The sequence below is a fragment of the Rhinatrema bivittatum genome, chromosome 2 (genome assembly GCF_901001135.1).
Source record: "Rhinatrema bivittatum chromosome 2, aRhiBiv1.1, whole genome shotgun sequence".
Taxonomy (NCBI): domain Eukaryota; kingdom Metazoa; phylum Chordata; class Amphibia; order Gymnophiona; family Rhinatrematidae; genus Rhinatrema; species Rhinatrema bivittatum.
The window spans coordinates 367,901,838-367,917,282 of record NC_042616.1 but is presented as its reverse complement, the minus strand read 5'-3'; the positions used below and the strand labels follow the sequence as shown (position 1 = coordinate 367,917,282).

At 42.7% G+C, this 15,445-nt stretch overlaps 1 protein-coding gene across 2 annotated transcripts in view; it reads left to right on the top strand.

Annotated features, from left to right (window-relative positions):
- EXOC3 (exocyst complex component 3) overlaps positions 1 to 15,445 on the top strand; it is a 270,816-nt gene that overhangs the window by 88,376 nt on the left and 166,995 nt on the right. For both annotated transcript variants that reach the window (XR_003854639.1, XM_029589941.1), the window contains exon 5: positions 11,447 to 11,572. Coding sequence is in view for 1 of the 2 variants with exons in the window: in XM_029589941.1 (XP_029445801.1) it covers positions 11,447 to 11,572 (126 nt within the window). In the remaining variant the exon portion in view is untranslated. The remainder of the gene's footprint in view (positions 1 to 11,446; positions 11,573 to 15,445) is intronic.

Here is a 15,445-nt window from a genome sequence, read left to right as displayed (position 1 = left end):
TCCATTCTTCACTATTTGATCAAACAGCCACTCCCTCTCATAATTAGGCAACTATTTAATGCACAAGATACTTCACTCTGCTGCAGTTGAAGTTGAGCTGCCACTCTGTCCACTGTCTGTACATCCGGGCAAATAGTGACTTTACCATCCACCACCAAGCTTTGCGGTATACATCCATATGTACTTAATTCCAAGAGATTCCAGTTTCTTTTTTACTTTCCCAAATTCTTGCTGTTTTTGGAGCTCAACTGAAAAATCCTGAAATATTTTATTTCTTTTATAACGCAGCTCAGTTATTTCCCATGCAGCTTTTAAAATACGTTGTTTATGTTGCGAGCGAAGCGATGGACCCTTGTGCCGGCATAACGGAGTGAGATTGTGAGAGAGGAAGAACACTCCGTTGTGAAGATGTAGGCCGGGAGGCGGTGCCAAGCTGAACGTAGAGCTGAAGTCTTCACCCTGGAAGCCCGAAGACACCTCGGGAGGAGCCCTTGAGGTCCCGGACCGCTGGGACTTAGGAGATCAGAGAGAGGAAGATGGATGAGACTAACCTTGGTCGAGACTGGTGACAAGCGTGAAGAATCAGAAACAGACCAGAGACAGGAACCAGGAAAACAAACTGGAAATCCAGAACTGGAACTGAGACTGAAGATCTGAAGCTGGAGCTGAACAAATTCAGTAAAAAGTACCTACAGAAGATCCTGGCTAAGCAGAGTCTAAACACAGCAACAAGCGTGAAGCAGAAACCTTGTTGCCAAGCAACTTGAAACAGTCAGACAACGGGTTTAAATATCTACCGGCGTCTGACATCACTCCCGGGGGTGGGCCGTAGTCCAGTGAGAAAAGCAGTTAAAACTAACCCCTCCTTACGCGCTTCTAGGAGGGGAGTCTCAAGGCTCTGCGGCATCTCCCTCGTGGAGACGCCGCCGTGAGGCAGGCCGAGTAGGCCCAAACAGTAGCGGCGCTTGCCGGTGCGCTGGAATAGAAAAGGCGTGCTCGGACCCTGCAGACGAAGCCTCGGCAGTGCAGGTAAGGCCTCAACAGTTTATTAGCAAAATTATGAAGTCTCATAATTGTCGTGATCTATTTCCTGCAGCTGGTGCTGGCTCTAAAACCCGATGGGCCCTGTCGACTTTCTTAATGTCATTTTAACTTCTGATAGCTAGCAGCTGTGGCAGCCATTTTGCGAAGAAAGAGACAGGATTCGGACCTTCATTTTTTCAGGTAACCCCAGAATCCAAATATTTCTTCTCAACCTATTCTTGAGGTCATCTACTTTATCAAGAATCAGTTTGTCTGTCAATTTTAGCTTGCCCTGCTGTCAGGGAGTCTCTGAGGTCAGACACCTTCGTCTCCACTTCATCGAAGCGGGTTGTATGATCTTTCACCGCCTCCATCAATTGGGCTACTTTCTCCAAATAATCCACAGACATGAGTCCAACTTTTCAATTAGTTTTGTGGCTAAAGTTTCTATCAATTTTGAAACGTATGCATTATCACTCACAGTTTCTGATTCGGAGATTTCAGCTACTTCACCTGAGGCAGGCTCAGCAGCCTTAGCTGATGGGACTGCAGCTTTCTTGTAAACCATTTTCTTTTGTTTTAACCCCCGCTTTGCCCAATGATATGGAATCTTCTGTTTGACTCAGTTCTCAGAAATAGGCATTCAAGCCTATTTTAAAAAGGGCTCCAGGGGCGATCCGGGAAACTACAGACCAGTTAGCCTGACTTCAGTGCCAGGAAAAATAGTGGAAAGTGTTCTAAACATCAAAATCACAGAACATATAGAAAGACATTGTTTAATGGAACAAAGTCAGCATGGCTTTACCCAGGGCAAGTCTTGCCTCACAAATCTGCTTCACTTTTTTGAAGGAGTTAATAAACATGTGGATAAAGGTGAACCGGTAGATATAGTATACTTGGATTTTCAGAAGGCGTTTGACAAAGTTCCTCATGAGAGGCTTCTAGGAAAAGTAAAAACTCATGGGATAGGTGGCGATGTCCTTTCGTAGATTACATACTGGCTAAAATACAGGAAACAGAGAGTAGGATTAAATGGGCAATTTTCTCAGTGGAAGGGAGTGGACAGTGGAGTACCTCAGGGATCTGTATTGGGACCCTTACTTTTCAATATATTTATAAATCATCTGGAAAGAAATACGACGAGTGAGATAATCAAATTTGCAGATGACACAAAATTGTTCAGAGTAGTTAAATCACAAGCAGATTGTGATAAATTGCAGGAAGACCTTGTGAGACTGGAAAATTGGGCATCCAAATGACAGATGAAATTTAATGTGGATAAGTGCAAGGTGATGCATATAGGGAAAAATAACCCATGCTATAATTACACAGTGTTGGGTTCCATATTAGGTGCTACAACCCAAGAAAGAGATCTAGGTGTCATAGTGGATAACACATTGAAATCGTCGGCTCAGTGTGCTTCGGCAGTCAAAAAAGCAAACAATGTTGGGAATTATTAGAAAGGGAATGGTGAATAAAACGGAAAATGTCATAATGCCTCTGTATCGCTCCATGGTGAGACCACACCTTGAATACTGTGTACAATTCTGGTCGCCGCATCTCAAAAAAGATATAATTGCGATGGAGAAGGTACAGAGAAGGGCTACCAAAATGATAAGGGTAATGGAACAACTCCCCTATGAGGAAAGACTAAAGAGGTTAGGACTTTTCAGCTTGGAGAAGAGACGACTGAGGGGGGGATATGATAGTGGTGTTTAAAATCATGAGAGGTCTAGAACGGGTAGATATGAATCGGTTATTTACTCTTTCGGATAGTAGACTAGGGGGCACTCCATGAAGTTAGCATGGGGCACATTTAAAACTAATCGGAGAAAGTTCTTTTTTACTCAACGCACAATTAAACTCTGGAATTTGTTGCCAGATGATGTGGTTAGTGCAGTTAGTGTAGCTGTGTTTAAAAAAGGATTGGATAAGTTCTTGGAGGAGAAGTCCATTACCTGCTATTAAGTTCACTTAGAGAATAGCCACTGCCATTAGCAATGGTTAAATGGAATACACTTAGTTTTTGGGTACTTGCCGGGTTCTTATGGCCTGGATTGGCCACTGTTGGAAACAGGATGCTGGGCTTGATGGACCCTTGGTCTGACCCAGTACGGCATTTTCTTATGTTCTTAAGCAATCAGGGCTGAACAATGTGGCCAAATATACTTTTAAAAGAATTAGCAGCAGGAGCTCAGCCATGTGATACTTCCTCAGTTCAGTTCATAACCGGAAGTCCACAAATGATGAGTTTTAAGCTTGGTGCATCAGATGACATCAGACGTGACCAGTGCAAACCATGCTCAAGTTAGAAAATCAACTAAAAGGTATGATAACCCAAGAGAATCCATAATTGTGCACAAGACAAGTGTCACCCACTATGTATGTACGTCCTGCTCCCCTCTCCACAACAACAGGAGAGTAAAGGACCCAGACTGAAAATGTTCTATACACAAAAAAACCTCATCCTCTAAAGAAATACTATGGCTTTAGGGAAAAGACTAACAGTGCTTAAGAGTAAGGAATGTATTACCGATGCTGCTCTTCAACATGCCACCTCTCTAAAGACTTGTAAAGCAGTCATTAAGAATGCAGACTGTAATAGTGACAGACAGTCCTTCATCTAGATGCTGCAAGCCTAAGCTCCTAGGATGCTGCTACGCCCATGTTGAAGCATAATGGAATGAACAGTGATGCCAGAGACATTAGTACCTGAAGTTCCACCGAAATGCACTGAAGTTTGTGGAGAGTGTCATGATATAAGGTCTTGTTCTAAGACTTGCCTAGCTACGATAACCCTAAGGACAGCCTAAGAAGTCAGCAAGCATGTACGTAATGATGGATGATCAAAGCAACTGGTCCTTGGCAAGATCAGAGTTCTTTTTTCCTGATTAACCTAAAAGAAGACTACTCACTATACATGCTCAAAGAAATGTGCAGAAGAGGTAGAGACAACTGGGATAAGAGCAAAGAGATTTGTGATAGAAGCCATAGATGGCATATCAGATCACCAATTCCCATGCTGTTACAATGCAACCAGTTACGCCAGAAATAGCATGGCATCATCCCCATCTGAGGCCTGTAGAAAAGCATCTCCTGTCTTTGGATCCTGATGCTTAAATCCTACTCCTCCTTGGCAAAGATGCCCTGGGGCTGTACAATGTTCGTCAGCTGTGCAGTGGTCCTCACCTCGACCTAGAATAGGTGATAAGAGACACTTGTATTTACAAAATGTATAAACTGTACAGTGTTAATACCTTCACCACTATGTATTGGAGGATGGATGCACTTCCTTATTCAAGCTGTGTCCAAAACATTTTTATGTCAGAGATTGTCCTCATCCTCAGATCTACGTAGAAACCTTCATACAAAAAGATTGAGAGGACCGTCAGGGAAACAGTATTCCAAACTAAAAAGGGCAGTGACAAACCTGCCCAGTCTACAGAGGACAGTGAGTTCCTGAATATAATAGACAAAGAATTCAAGGATAATTCAAACAGCTGATTAGTTCCCCTCCCATTCCAAACACCCAGGCCTCGACTTCCCAATAACAGAGGCCCTTTCACAGCTTACCTCACTTAATACATAAGTACATAACTTAGTACATAAGTTACCTCACTTAATAACTTAGTACATAAGTTACCTCACTTAATATATAAGTACATAACTTAGTACATAAGTTTTCTTTGATGTTTCTAGCCTTAAGCTTTCGCTTCCCCGTGCAACTGTCTCTGCACTTCCCAATTCTCTGTTAACCTGGTTTTTTGTAACTGCTCTCTTCCTGCTTTATTGTTTACCCTTGTTACATGTAAACCGGCATGATATCTCTGATGATGGTCGGTCAAGAAAAAACACAAATAAATAATTGGAGCCTATAAAGGAAGCCCGTGACAAGGGAACACTTTGTGACCTTTATGAAAGACTTATTCAATAATGGGTCATAAAAACATAAAAATTGCCATACTGGATCAGGCAGAGTACCCCATTCCAACAGTGACCAATCCAGGCAACATTCCAAACAGTAAATAGGACCCATGTTGCTACTGCGCAGTGATAACTAGTGGCTGTTCCCTAAGTCTACTTGGTTAATAATAGTATATGGACTTCTCCTTCAGGAACATGTCCAAACCATTTTTAAACCCAGCTATGCTAACTGCTTTAACTGCATCCTCCAGCAATGAATTCCAGAGTTTAATTGTACGTTGAGTGAAAAAGATTTTCTCCAGTTTGTTTTGATTGTACTACTTAACTTCATGGAGTCTTTGTATTTTTTGAAAGAGTAAATAACTGAATTACATTTGCCTGTAATATTCCACTCATGAACATAAGAACATAAGAAAATGCCATACTGGGTCAGACCAAGGGTCCATCAAGCCCAGCATCCTGTTTCCAACAGTGGCCAATCCAGGCCATAAGAACCTGGCAAGTACCCAAAAACTAAGTCTATTCCATGTAACCATTGCTAATGGCAGTGGCTATTCTCTAAGTGAACTTAATAGCAAGTAATGGACTTCTCCTCCAAGAACTTATCCAATCCTTTTTTAAACACAGCTATACTAACTGCACGAACCACATTCTCTGGCAACAAATTCCAGAGTTTAATTGTGCGTTGAGTAAAAAAGAACTTTCTCCGATTAGTTTTTAAATGTGCCCCATGCTAACTTCATGGAGTGTCCCCTAGTCCTTCTACTATCCGAAAGAGTAAATAACCGATTCACATCTACCCGTTCTAGACCTCTCATGATTTTAAACACCTCTATCATATCCCCCCTCAGTCGTCTCTTCTCCAAGCTGAAAAGTCCTAACCTCTTTAGTCTTTCCTCATAGGGGAGTTGTTCCATTCCCCTTATCATTTTGGTAGCCCTTCTCTGTACCTTCTCCATCGCAATTATATCTTTTTTGAGATGCGACGACCAGAATTGTACACAGTATTCAAGGTGCGGTCTCACCATGGAGTGATACAGAGGCATTATGACATTTTCCGTTTTATTCATCATTCCTTTTCTAATAATTCCCAACATTCTGTTTGCTTTTTTGACTGCCGCAGCACACTGAACCGACGATTTCAATGTGTTATCCACTATGACACCTAGATCTCTTTCTTGGGTTGTAGCACCTAATATGGAACCCAACATCGTGTAATTATAGCATGGGTTATTTTTCCCTATATGCATCACCTTGCACTTATCCACATTAAATTTCATCTGCCATTTGGATGCCCAATTTTCCAGTCTCACAAGGTCTTCCTGCAATTTATCACAATCTGCTTGTGATTTAACTACTCTGCACAATTTTGTGTCATCTGCAAATTTGATTATCTCACTCGTCGTATTTCTTTCCAGATCATTTATAAATATATTGAACAGTAAGGGTCCCAACACAGAACCCTGAGGTACTCCACTGTCCACTCCCTTCCACTGAGAAAATTGCCCATTTAATCCTACTCTCTGTTTCCTGTCTTTTAGCCAGTTTGCAATCCACGAAAGGACATCGCCACCTATCCCATGACTTTTTACTTTTCCTAGAAGCCTCTCATGAGGAACTTTGTCAAACGCCTTCTGAAAATCCAAGTATACTATATCTACCGGTTCACCTTTATCCACATGTTTATTAACTCCTTCAAAAAAGTGAAGCAGATTTGTGAGGCAAGACTTGCCCTGGGTAAAGCCATGCTGACTTTGTTCCATTAAACCATGTCTTTCTATATGTTCTGTGATTTTGATGTTTATAACACTTTCCACTATTTTTCCTGGCACTGAAGTCAGGCTAACCGGTCTGTAGTTTCCCGGATCGCCCCTGGAGCCCTTTTTAAATATTGGGGTTACATTTGCTATCCTCCAGTCTTCAGGTACAATGGATGATTTTAATGATAAGTTACAAATTTTTACTAATAGGTCTGAAATTTCAATTTTGTAGTTCCTTCAGAACTCTGGGGTGTATACCATCCGGTCCAGGTGATTTACTACTCTTCAGTTTGTCAATCAGGCCTACCACATCTTCTAGGTTCACCGTGATTTGATTCAGTCCATCTGAATCATTACCCATGAAAACCTTCTCCATTACGGGTACCTCCCCAACATCCTCTTCAGTAAACACCGAAGCAAAGAAATCATTTAATCTTTCCGCGATGGCCTTATCTTCTCTAAGTGCCCCTTTAACCCCTCGATCATCTAACGGTCCAACTGACTCCCTCACAGGCTTTCTGCTTCGGATATATTTAAAAAAGTTTTTACTGTGAGTTTTTGCCTCTACAGCCAACTTCTTTTCAAATTCTCTCTTAGCCTGTCTTATCAATGTCTTACATTTAACTTGCCAATGTTTATGCATTATCCTATTTTCTTCTGTTGGATCCTTCTTCCAATTTTTGAATGAAGATCTTTTGGCTAAAATAGCTTCTTTCACCTCCCCTTTTAACCATGCCGGTAATCGTTTTGCCTTCTTTTCCACCTTTCTTAATGTGTGGAATACATCTGGACTGTGCTTCTAGAATGGTATTTTTTTAACAATGACCACGCCTCTTGGACATTTTTTACTTTTGTAGCTGCTCCTTTCAGTTTTTTTCTAACAATTTTTCTCATTTTATCAAAGTTTCCCTTTTGAAAGTTTAGCACGAGAGCCTTGGATTTGCACACTGTTCCTTTTCCAGTCATTAAATCAAATTTGATCATATTATGATCACTATTGCCAAGTGGCCCCACCACCGTTACCTCTCTCACCAAGTCCTGTGCTCCACTGAGAATTAGATCTAAAATTGCTCCCTCTCTCGTCGGTTCCTGAACCAATTGCTCCATAAAGCTATCATTTATTCCATCCAGGAACGTTATCTCTCTAGCGTGACCCGATGATACATTTACCCAGTCTATATTGGGGTAATTGAAGTCTCCCATTATTACTGCACTACCAATTTGGTTAGCTTCCCTAATTTCTCTTAGCATTTCACTATCCATCTCACCATCTTGACCAGGTGGACGGTAGTATACCCCTATCACTGTAGTCTTCCCTGATACACAAGGGATTTCTACCCATAAAGATTCAATTTTGTATTTAGTCTCATGCAGGATGTTTATCCTGTTGGACTCTATGCCATCCCGGACATAAAGCGCCACACCTCCTCCCGACTGCTCCTCTCTGTCATTGCGATATAATTTGTACCCCGGTATAGCACTGTCCCATTGGTTATCCTCTTTCCACCATGTCTCTGAGATGCCAATTAAGTCTGTCATCATTTACTGCTATACATTCTAGTTCTCCCATCTTACTTCTTAGACTTCTGGCATTAGCATACAAACATTTCAAAGTTTGTTTTTTGATTGTATTTTTATTCTGCTTTTTAATTGATAGGGATAAGTTACAATTTTTTAGCTCAGGTGAGTTTTTAGTTACAGGCACTTGGACTACTTTTCTAATTATTGGAACCTCACTGTCGGGATGCCCTAATTCTAATGCATCATTAGTATCCTTTAAAGATACATCTCTCCGAACCATGCGCTGCTGAGCGACTGTCGGCTTTCCCCTTTGTTCTAGTTTAAAAGCTGCTCTATCTCCTTTTTAAAGGTTTGCGCCAGAAGTCTGGTTCCACCCTGGTTAAGGTGGAGCCCATCCCTTCGGAAGAGACTCCCCCTTCCCCAAAAGGTTCCCCAGTTCCTAACAAAACTGAATCCCTCTTCCTTGCACCATCGTCTCATCCACGCATTGAGACTCCGGAGCTCTGCCTGCCTCTGGTGACCTGCGCGTGGAACAGGGAGCATTTATAGAATTTATAGACCTCTATTATATCCCTCCTTCAGCTATGTCTTCTCCAAGCTGAACAGCCCTAACCTCTTTAGCCTTTCCTCTTAGAGGAACCATTCCATCTCCTTTATCATTTTGGTCTCCCTTCTTTGTACCGTTTTCAAGGTACAAAGATTGTATTTGGCTCAAGCGCTCAGTTTCAGGGAGTCTCTCTGAACAATGTGCTCCTCCCTGGTCCCAACTTAACCAACAATGTCTTGGGGGTCTTAATTCATTTCAGAAAAGAGCTCATTGCCATCATGGCCAATATCTAACAGATGCTGTACTGTTTAATTGATCTTTAAGTCTATGGAACCTATCTAAGATTCCTGCAGTAGCAAGGCAAAAACATCAGCAACAAGATTGTTGAGTATAGGATGCATGTGAATATCTTCGGCAACAGTCCTTTATTTGCTGTGGCTACCTATGGACTCAGGAGGATAGCACAAGAAGAAGGAGAGTATGGCATAGATGCCAGACACTTTGTAGAAAGAAACTTCTTTGTGGATGATGGATTGAAATTCGTACCTACAGAAGAAACTACTATCGACTTTGTTAAAGAGAATACAGTTAATGTTAGCTGAAGCCACTCTGAGGCTCCATAAAATAGCCTCCAACATTGTTAAGGTAACAAACGCATTCCCTTCAGAAGACCTTGTGAAAGAACTCGAGCTTAGATTTGGGAGTTTACATGCCACCACCTAGTCTTAGACTAAATTGGGACCTGAAAGAAAACAAGTTTATGTTCAAATTCTCAAGCAAGGCGAAACCATATTACCCACCATGGTGTTCTGTCTACAGTAAACAACTTACATGATCCACTTGGGTTTGTCACTCCAGTCACCAAGGGAAGTCCTTGTTAAGAGAGCTTTCATCAAAGCAAAAGAGTGGATATATCATCGGAGACATGGGAGTCCCTGAGAGATCTTGAGCAGCTCCATATTCCATGTTTGTATACCTCCCTTATCTCACTGCAGCTCATTGCAAATAACTTTCTTTTCAGATGCTTCCATAAAGGCTATAGCTGCCGTGGCCTATATGAAGATGATAGATGCAGAAGGCAGATCCCATATAGGATTTATCTTTGGCAAGGCTAAATTAGCACCTCAGCCTAACCACATCATATCACAGCTTGAATTGTGTGGAGCATTACTGGCAATAGAGATAGCAGAGCTGATACTAGATAAAATAGACATTCAGCCAAACTTGATCAAGCTCTACACCAACAGCAAAGTAGTGCTGGGCTATATATAGAACCAGAAGGTTCTATATTTTATTTATTTATTTAAAATTTTTATATACCGGCATTCATGATACAATCACATCATGCCGGTTTACATAAAACATATATATATATATATATGTAAGCAACAGAGTCAAGCACAGCAGGAGGTCACTGTGACCACAGCAGTGGCATTATGTCCCAATGATCAGAACCCACCAGCCCAAGCCACAATGTTTATATCAGTAGCTCACCTGATGCAGACAACATGGCTAACTGGACCTGAGTTCCTAAAAAAATAAACAGTGGATTCCAGCCGAAAGACTTTCAAGCTCGTGAACCCTGGATTGGACACAGAGATCCATACATGAAATCTGGACAATACATCAAATGCCTGTTACCATGCACGACACATTCAGAGAAAGTCATCCTGCGTTGTGTACAAGAGGCTTACGTTAATGAAATCAAGACATCAAAACAAAGATCAATGAAGACATTCATTAGACCTGTCACTGAGAACAGTGTTCCTTATGTCACATGAAAATACTTGAATATTATGGATGTTTGCATGTTTTTATATTTCTTTGAAGTTATATAAGGTTTGAAAATAGTAGTCTCTATGATACTATTTTCTGTCTCTGCAGTGTATGTATATATTTCTTTATTACACTGCCACCCTGTGTCATCGTATGATATTGCTTAGCTTAGATTTTCTACAAGTTATAGAGCTCTTTTTTTCCTGATTGGTTATTGTTTGCATATTTCTGACTCCCTATTGTATCTATGCTTATTTTGCTTTGTTTCTGTCTGTTCTCGCTCCTCTTCTTGTTAGTCCCTTGACTCAAAGCAATCTGGGACTCTACTTCCTGGAGGTATTTTCAGTTGGAAAAGGTCTTGGCAAGCTAGCAACTCTCCTGTGTCCTCTGCAAGTTCCTAGAAGCATCACTGTCTCACCATTATTTCCTATCTGCTAGTAACAACTTCTTGTTTAGCTGCAGTTATCTTCGTCTGATTACTGACCTTTCAGACACTCTTAGCTGCTGCCTCTACATCTGTGCTTACAGTCTTGCACTTTACTGTTTTCTTCATTCTAATAAATATTATTTAGCATTCAAGAACTGAGTTCTCTGATATTTAAAAGTTGGGGAAAAAGAAAGCCTTTTTGGTAATTCAAGCAAAGGTAGATGATTTGTGAGAACAGTACAGATAGTTTTTAGAAAGTTCAACTAAATCTGCTCTTTTATGCCTTGCGTTAGCACATGAGCCTAAGATACACGATAGCTTTTAATTATCTGTTCTGTGGAACAGTTAGTAAAGACCAGTTACATGATGTACAGTATGGTGCATTGTAATCTTCTTACTTCATACTAAGTAATCTTGATTCTTTCCTCTACTTTCTTTCTTTTTTTTCCTGATCTTATTTTACTGTAGTCTAACATCATTGGTTGGTTGCGAAAAGCCCTGGAAACAGACAGGAAAGACTGGGAAAAAAATTCTGATCCAGAAGCAGACCAGGATGGGTACTATCAGACGACCCTTCCAGCCATCGTTTTCCAGGTATAGCATCAGTTTGTCTCTTTGGCTCCTTGAGGTTCGTGTTACTGAGTGGACCATGATTTCCATATGAGAGTTCTCCTGTCTTAGCTTCCTCTAGGAACTCCTTGACATTCAGCAGCACTGTAGTTGACTAATTTTGCCATTTGGTAGCCAAGCTTATGAGCTGGGGGAAAAAAGGATAAGGGAAGAACTTGAAATGTATTTATTTTATTTAAAAACTCTTCTATACCGTTAAGTTGGATTGCCATCACAATGGTTTACATAAAGGCACTATAATGAAAATATGGGTGGTATAGATTACAAATTAATCATGTGCCAATATAGTACGGTAACAAGTTAATATAACAGTGTGTAAGTTGAGCCTGTTAGGAACATATTCGGCGTTTGGAATCTAACATTAATATGCATGTGTAGGTTAAAACTAACAACTTCTAGCTTGGTGCATCCTTATCAATCAACTGTTTTTCTCCTTCTCCTTCTCTTTCTCTTTATAAAAAGCTTGTTTAAAGAGCCAGGTTTTCAAATTAGTTTTGAATATTTTTAGATTTCTCTGCAGTCTTATTTCGAGTGGCATAGTGTTCCATAGTATGGGACCAGCCAGCGACAGTGCTCTTTCCCTTTCTTGCGTGAGACGTGCTGATTTGACAGAGGGGATAGATAGTAGAGCCTGGTTTACAGATCTCAGGTTTCTCTGCTGGACATGTACGCGCAGTGCAGTGTTAAGCCAGTTGGCCTTTTTTATCATGGATTAGTTTATGGATTATACATAGTGCCTTATATTGTATTCTTTGTTCAATTGGAAGCCAGTGTAGTAGTTCGGCAAGTGTTCCTGTAATGTGGTCACTCTTTTTTTTTTTTTGCCAGTCAAAATTCTAGCAGCGGAATTTTGCAAAATTTGCAGTGGCCGAATTGTGGATTGAGGAAGTCCTAATAGCAGGGAGTTGCAATAATCTGTGCTTGCGAATATCATTGCCTGTAAAACTGTACGAAAATTGTTTAGTGTTAGTTGAGGTTTTAGTCTTCTCAGGATCATTAGTTTCGCATATCCTTCTATTTTTTGTGAGATGTGTTGTTTCATGTTTAGCTCAGGGTCATTTAATTCTCCTAGATTCCGTACTTTTAATGCTAACACAATGGCTTGAATATTTTTGATTGTGAATGATGGTTGTATATAGTGTATGTTTTTACGTTCAAGGTGTAAGAATCGGTTTTATCTATAATTTATTACTAGTTCCATCTGGTTTAGGAGCTTTGGAGGCTCATGACATTGTATCCAGGTAGCCTTGTACATGTAATTTTGATTAGGTGAAAATAGGTGAAAGTATTTCCTTCTCATATGAGCTAAATGCACTCGTTTCCCAAATAAAAGTACTGTTGCCTATAAGACACTGCCTTCAAAAGAAACTGAGACTTCTGACATTTCCTAACCTGAGCTTTAAGAATGTGTTCCCATATGTGGTGCAGTAGAAGCTGCTGCTGCCTGTATCTCATGTTGAGGTTCTCTCTAATTTTACCTAGGTCATCTGTGGGTTTGCATTACGTGTTGTGCACATAAACTTTGCAAGTGAGTGGAAGGAGGGTGGGGGTCCCTATTCCCATTTCATGCTGTTTGTACCACATTCAGTCCCTTTCTCCTAGGACAAGCAGGATGTACTCCTGGGGGAATTCTGCGCTACTGCGGAATGCAGAATTTGCGCAGAATTCCTCCTTCACGCAGAATTCCTCCCTCTCCTCGCAGATTTCTTCACTTGTCGCAGTTCGCGCAGATTTCATTGCCACTGCGCAGATTTCCTCCCTCGCGATTTCCTCCCACGCCGGAAAAGGATAAAACCCCAGAAGTGCACGGACAGCGGTCAATCCGGGACAGTGACGTCAGGTGGCGCACGGAGAATGGAGGCATCGCAGCACGGCACCGGCGGCTCGAGAAGCGAACAGGGGGAGGGGGAAAGAGAGAAGGGGAAAAAGAGGAGAAGAGGGAGAGAGAGAAGGGAGGGGAACAGGGGAGGGAGAAGAGGGGAAAAGAGGAGGAGGGGGAGAGAGGGAAGTCAGATGACGCATGGAGAGTGGGGGCATCATAGCACAGCACCGGTGGCTCGAAGTAAGCAAGCAAGGAGGAGAAGAGGGAGATAGTGAAGGGAGAGGACAGAGGGGAAGGGGGACAGAGAAAGAGAGAAGGGAGAAAAAGAGAAAGAAAGAGGGGGGCTAAAGAAGAGGCCCTGGCCCTGAGAGAGTGTATGTTTGAGCCCTTGTGTTTGTTGTCAGCCGGTGCGAAGGTGTCTACCTGGAAGTCTGTATGTGGGGGGGAGGGGGAGTGTGTATGTGGGGAGACAGAACATGTGTGTGACAGATGGCATATGAGACAGCATATGTCTATCATGTAAGAGAGAGACAGTGAGCAGGGATACTCAGGTGGAAAGGTTAGCAACAACTGCAGCAGTCCCTGCCAGCTTGGCTCATCTGCCAGCAGTGTCAATTGCTGCTGCTGCTGCTGGCAGATGAGCCAAGTTGCCAGGGACACTCATTGCACTGAAATGCAGAATAATTTGCAAAAAATATTGTTATTTTGAAAAATAAATGTGCAGAATTTTGCAGAATTTAGAAAATGTGTGTGCAGATTTTTCAATTTTTTGTTGCAGAATTCCCCAAAGAGTAAGGATGGTAGTCCTCACATGTGGGTGACATCATCCAATGGAGCGAAACCTTTTGTCAAAGTGTCTAGAAGCTTTGACCAGTACAGCACCGGTGGCTCTTTTTCTGTGGTGCAGTTGCCTTGCAGTTTGTGGAGCTCTGTTCTTGCGAGAAAAGTGTCTTTTTCCCATTTTCCATTGTCTGGTCCCCTTTCGTGGTCGGTGCCTCCTCGGCACAGTAGGTTAAAACTCTTGTTTTCCAACTTCTTGCAGTCGATTCCCGGCTTTTGCCTCCCAGTGACCACCGATCAGGCTTTTTTCCTATGGGGTTGTCAGACTTTCGTTGGTGCCCCCCCAGTGCCCGCGGACCATTTGTCTATCAGGGATCCACATGAGGTTTGTATCCTCTGCCTGGGGGGCTTTGCACGATGACAGAGGGTGTCAGCTGTGTGACCAGATGACCCCCAAAGGCCATAGTGCACACCTGGATAAGAAGGAGAAACATTTTGGTTCTAAAATGTCTGCTCCATCCACACCCGCATAGGGAGTCATCGTCGAGGAGAGCCCCTTGATACGCTGCCTCTCGCCACTCCTCTCTCTCCACTCCTTGATCCTCCATGATCTCACCAGTTTCCAGGACATTGGGACCCTCCGCCTCCTCGGCACCAGGGAAAGACCAGGCCGAGCACAGAGGGAGGTCCCGCAAGCATCGACATTGGTCGCTGTCAATGCGTGACTCTGGTTCCTCTGAGGCCCCCATCCTCTGACTTACCTGGGAGTCCCAGGCGTTCCCCATCGATATCGGTGTCTGGGACCAAGGACGAGCTGGTGACGCCTCGTCCCCCTCCCTCAGTCCTGGCTTCACTGGACTTTCAGGAGGAGTTGGACTGCAGGGTGCAGACCACGGTGCTCAGAGCTCTTTGGAATGTCGAGCCGCCTGCGCCACTGGTCCTCATGCGGGTGCCAGAGCCTCCGCTATCTATTTTGGTACCTCTGCTCGAGCATTTGGATGTCCTGTTAGGAGCCCTTCCAACACAACTGGTGCCCGAGGGGACCGCTGCTCCCCTCAGGAGCAATTCCTATCAGATCCTCTGAGGAAGAAGACACAGCAGGTGCTGCGTTCCCAAGGTCTTGGTGCCCCTGATGCCGGGGGAACCATTGATTCCCACAGTGTCCTTGATGCCTCCAAAGCCATCAGAGCCCAGTGCTGGGATCCCTCACAGGCCTCACCCACGCCACGCTGGCC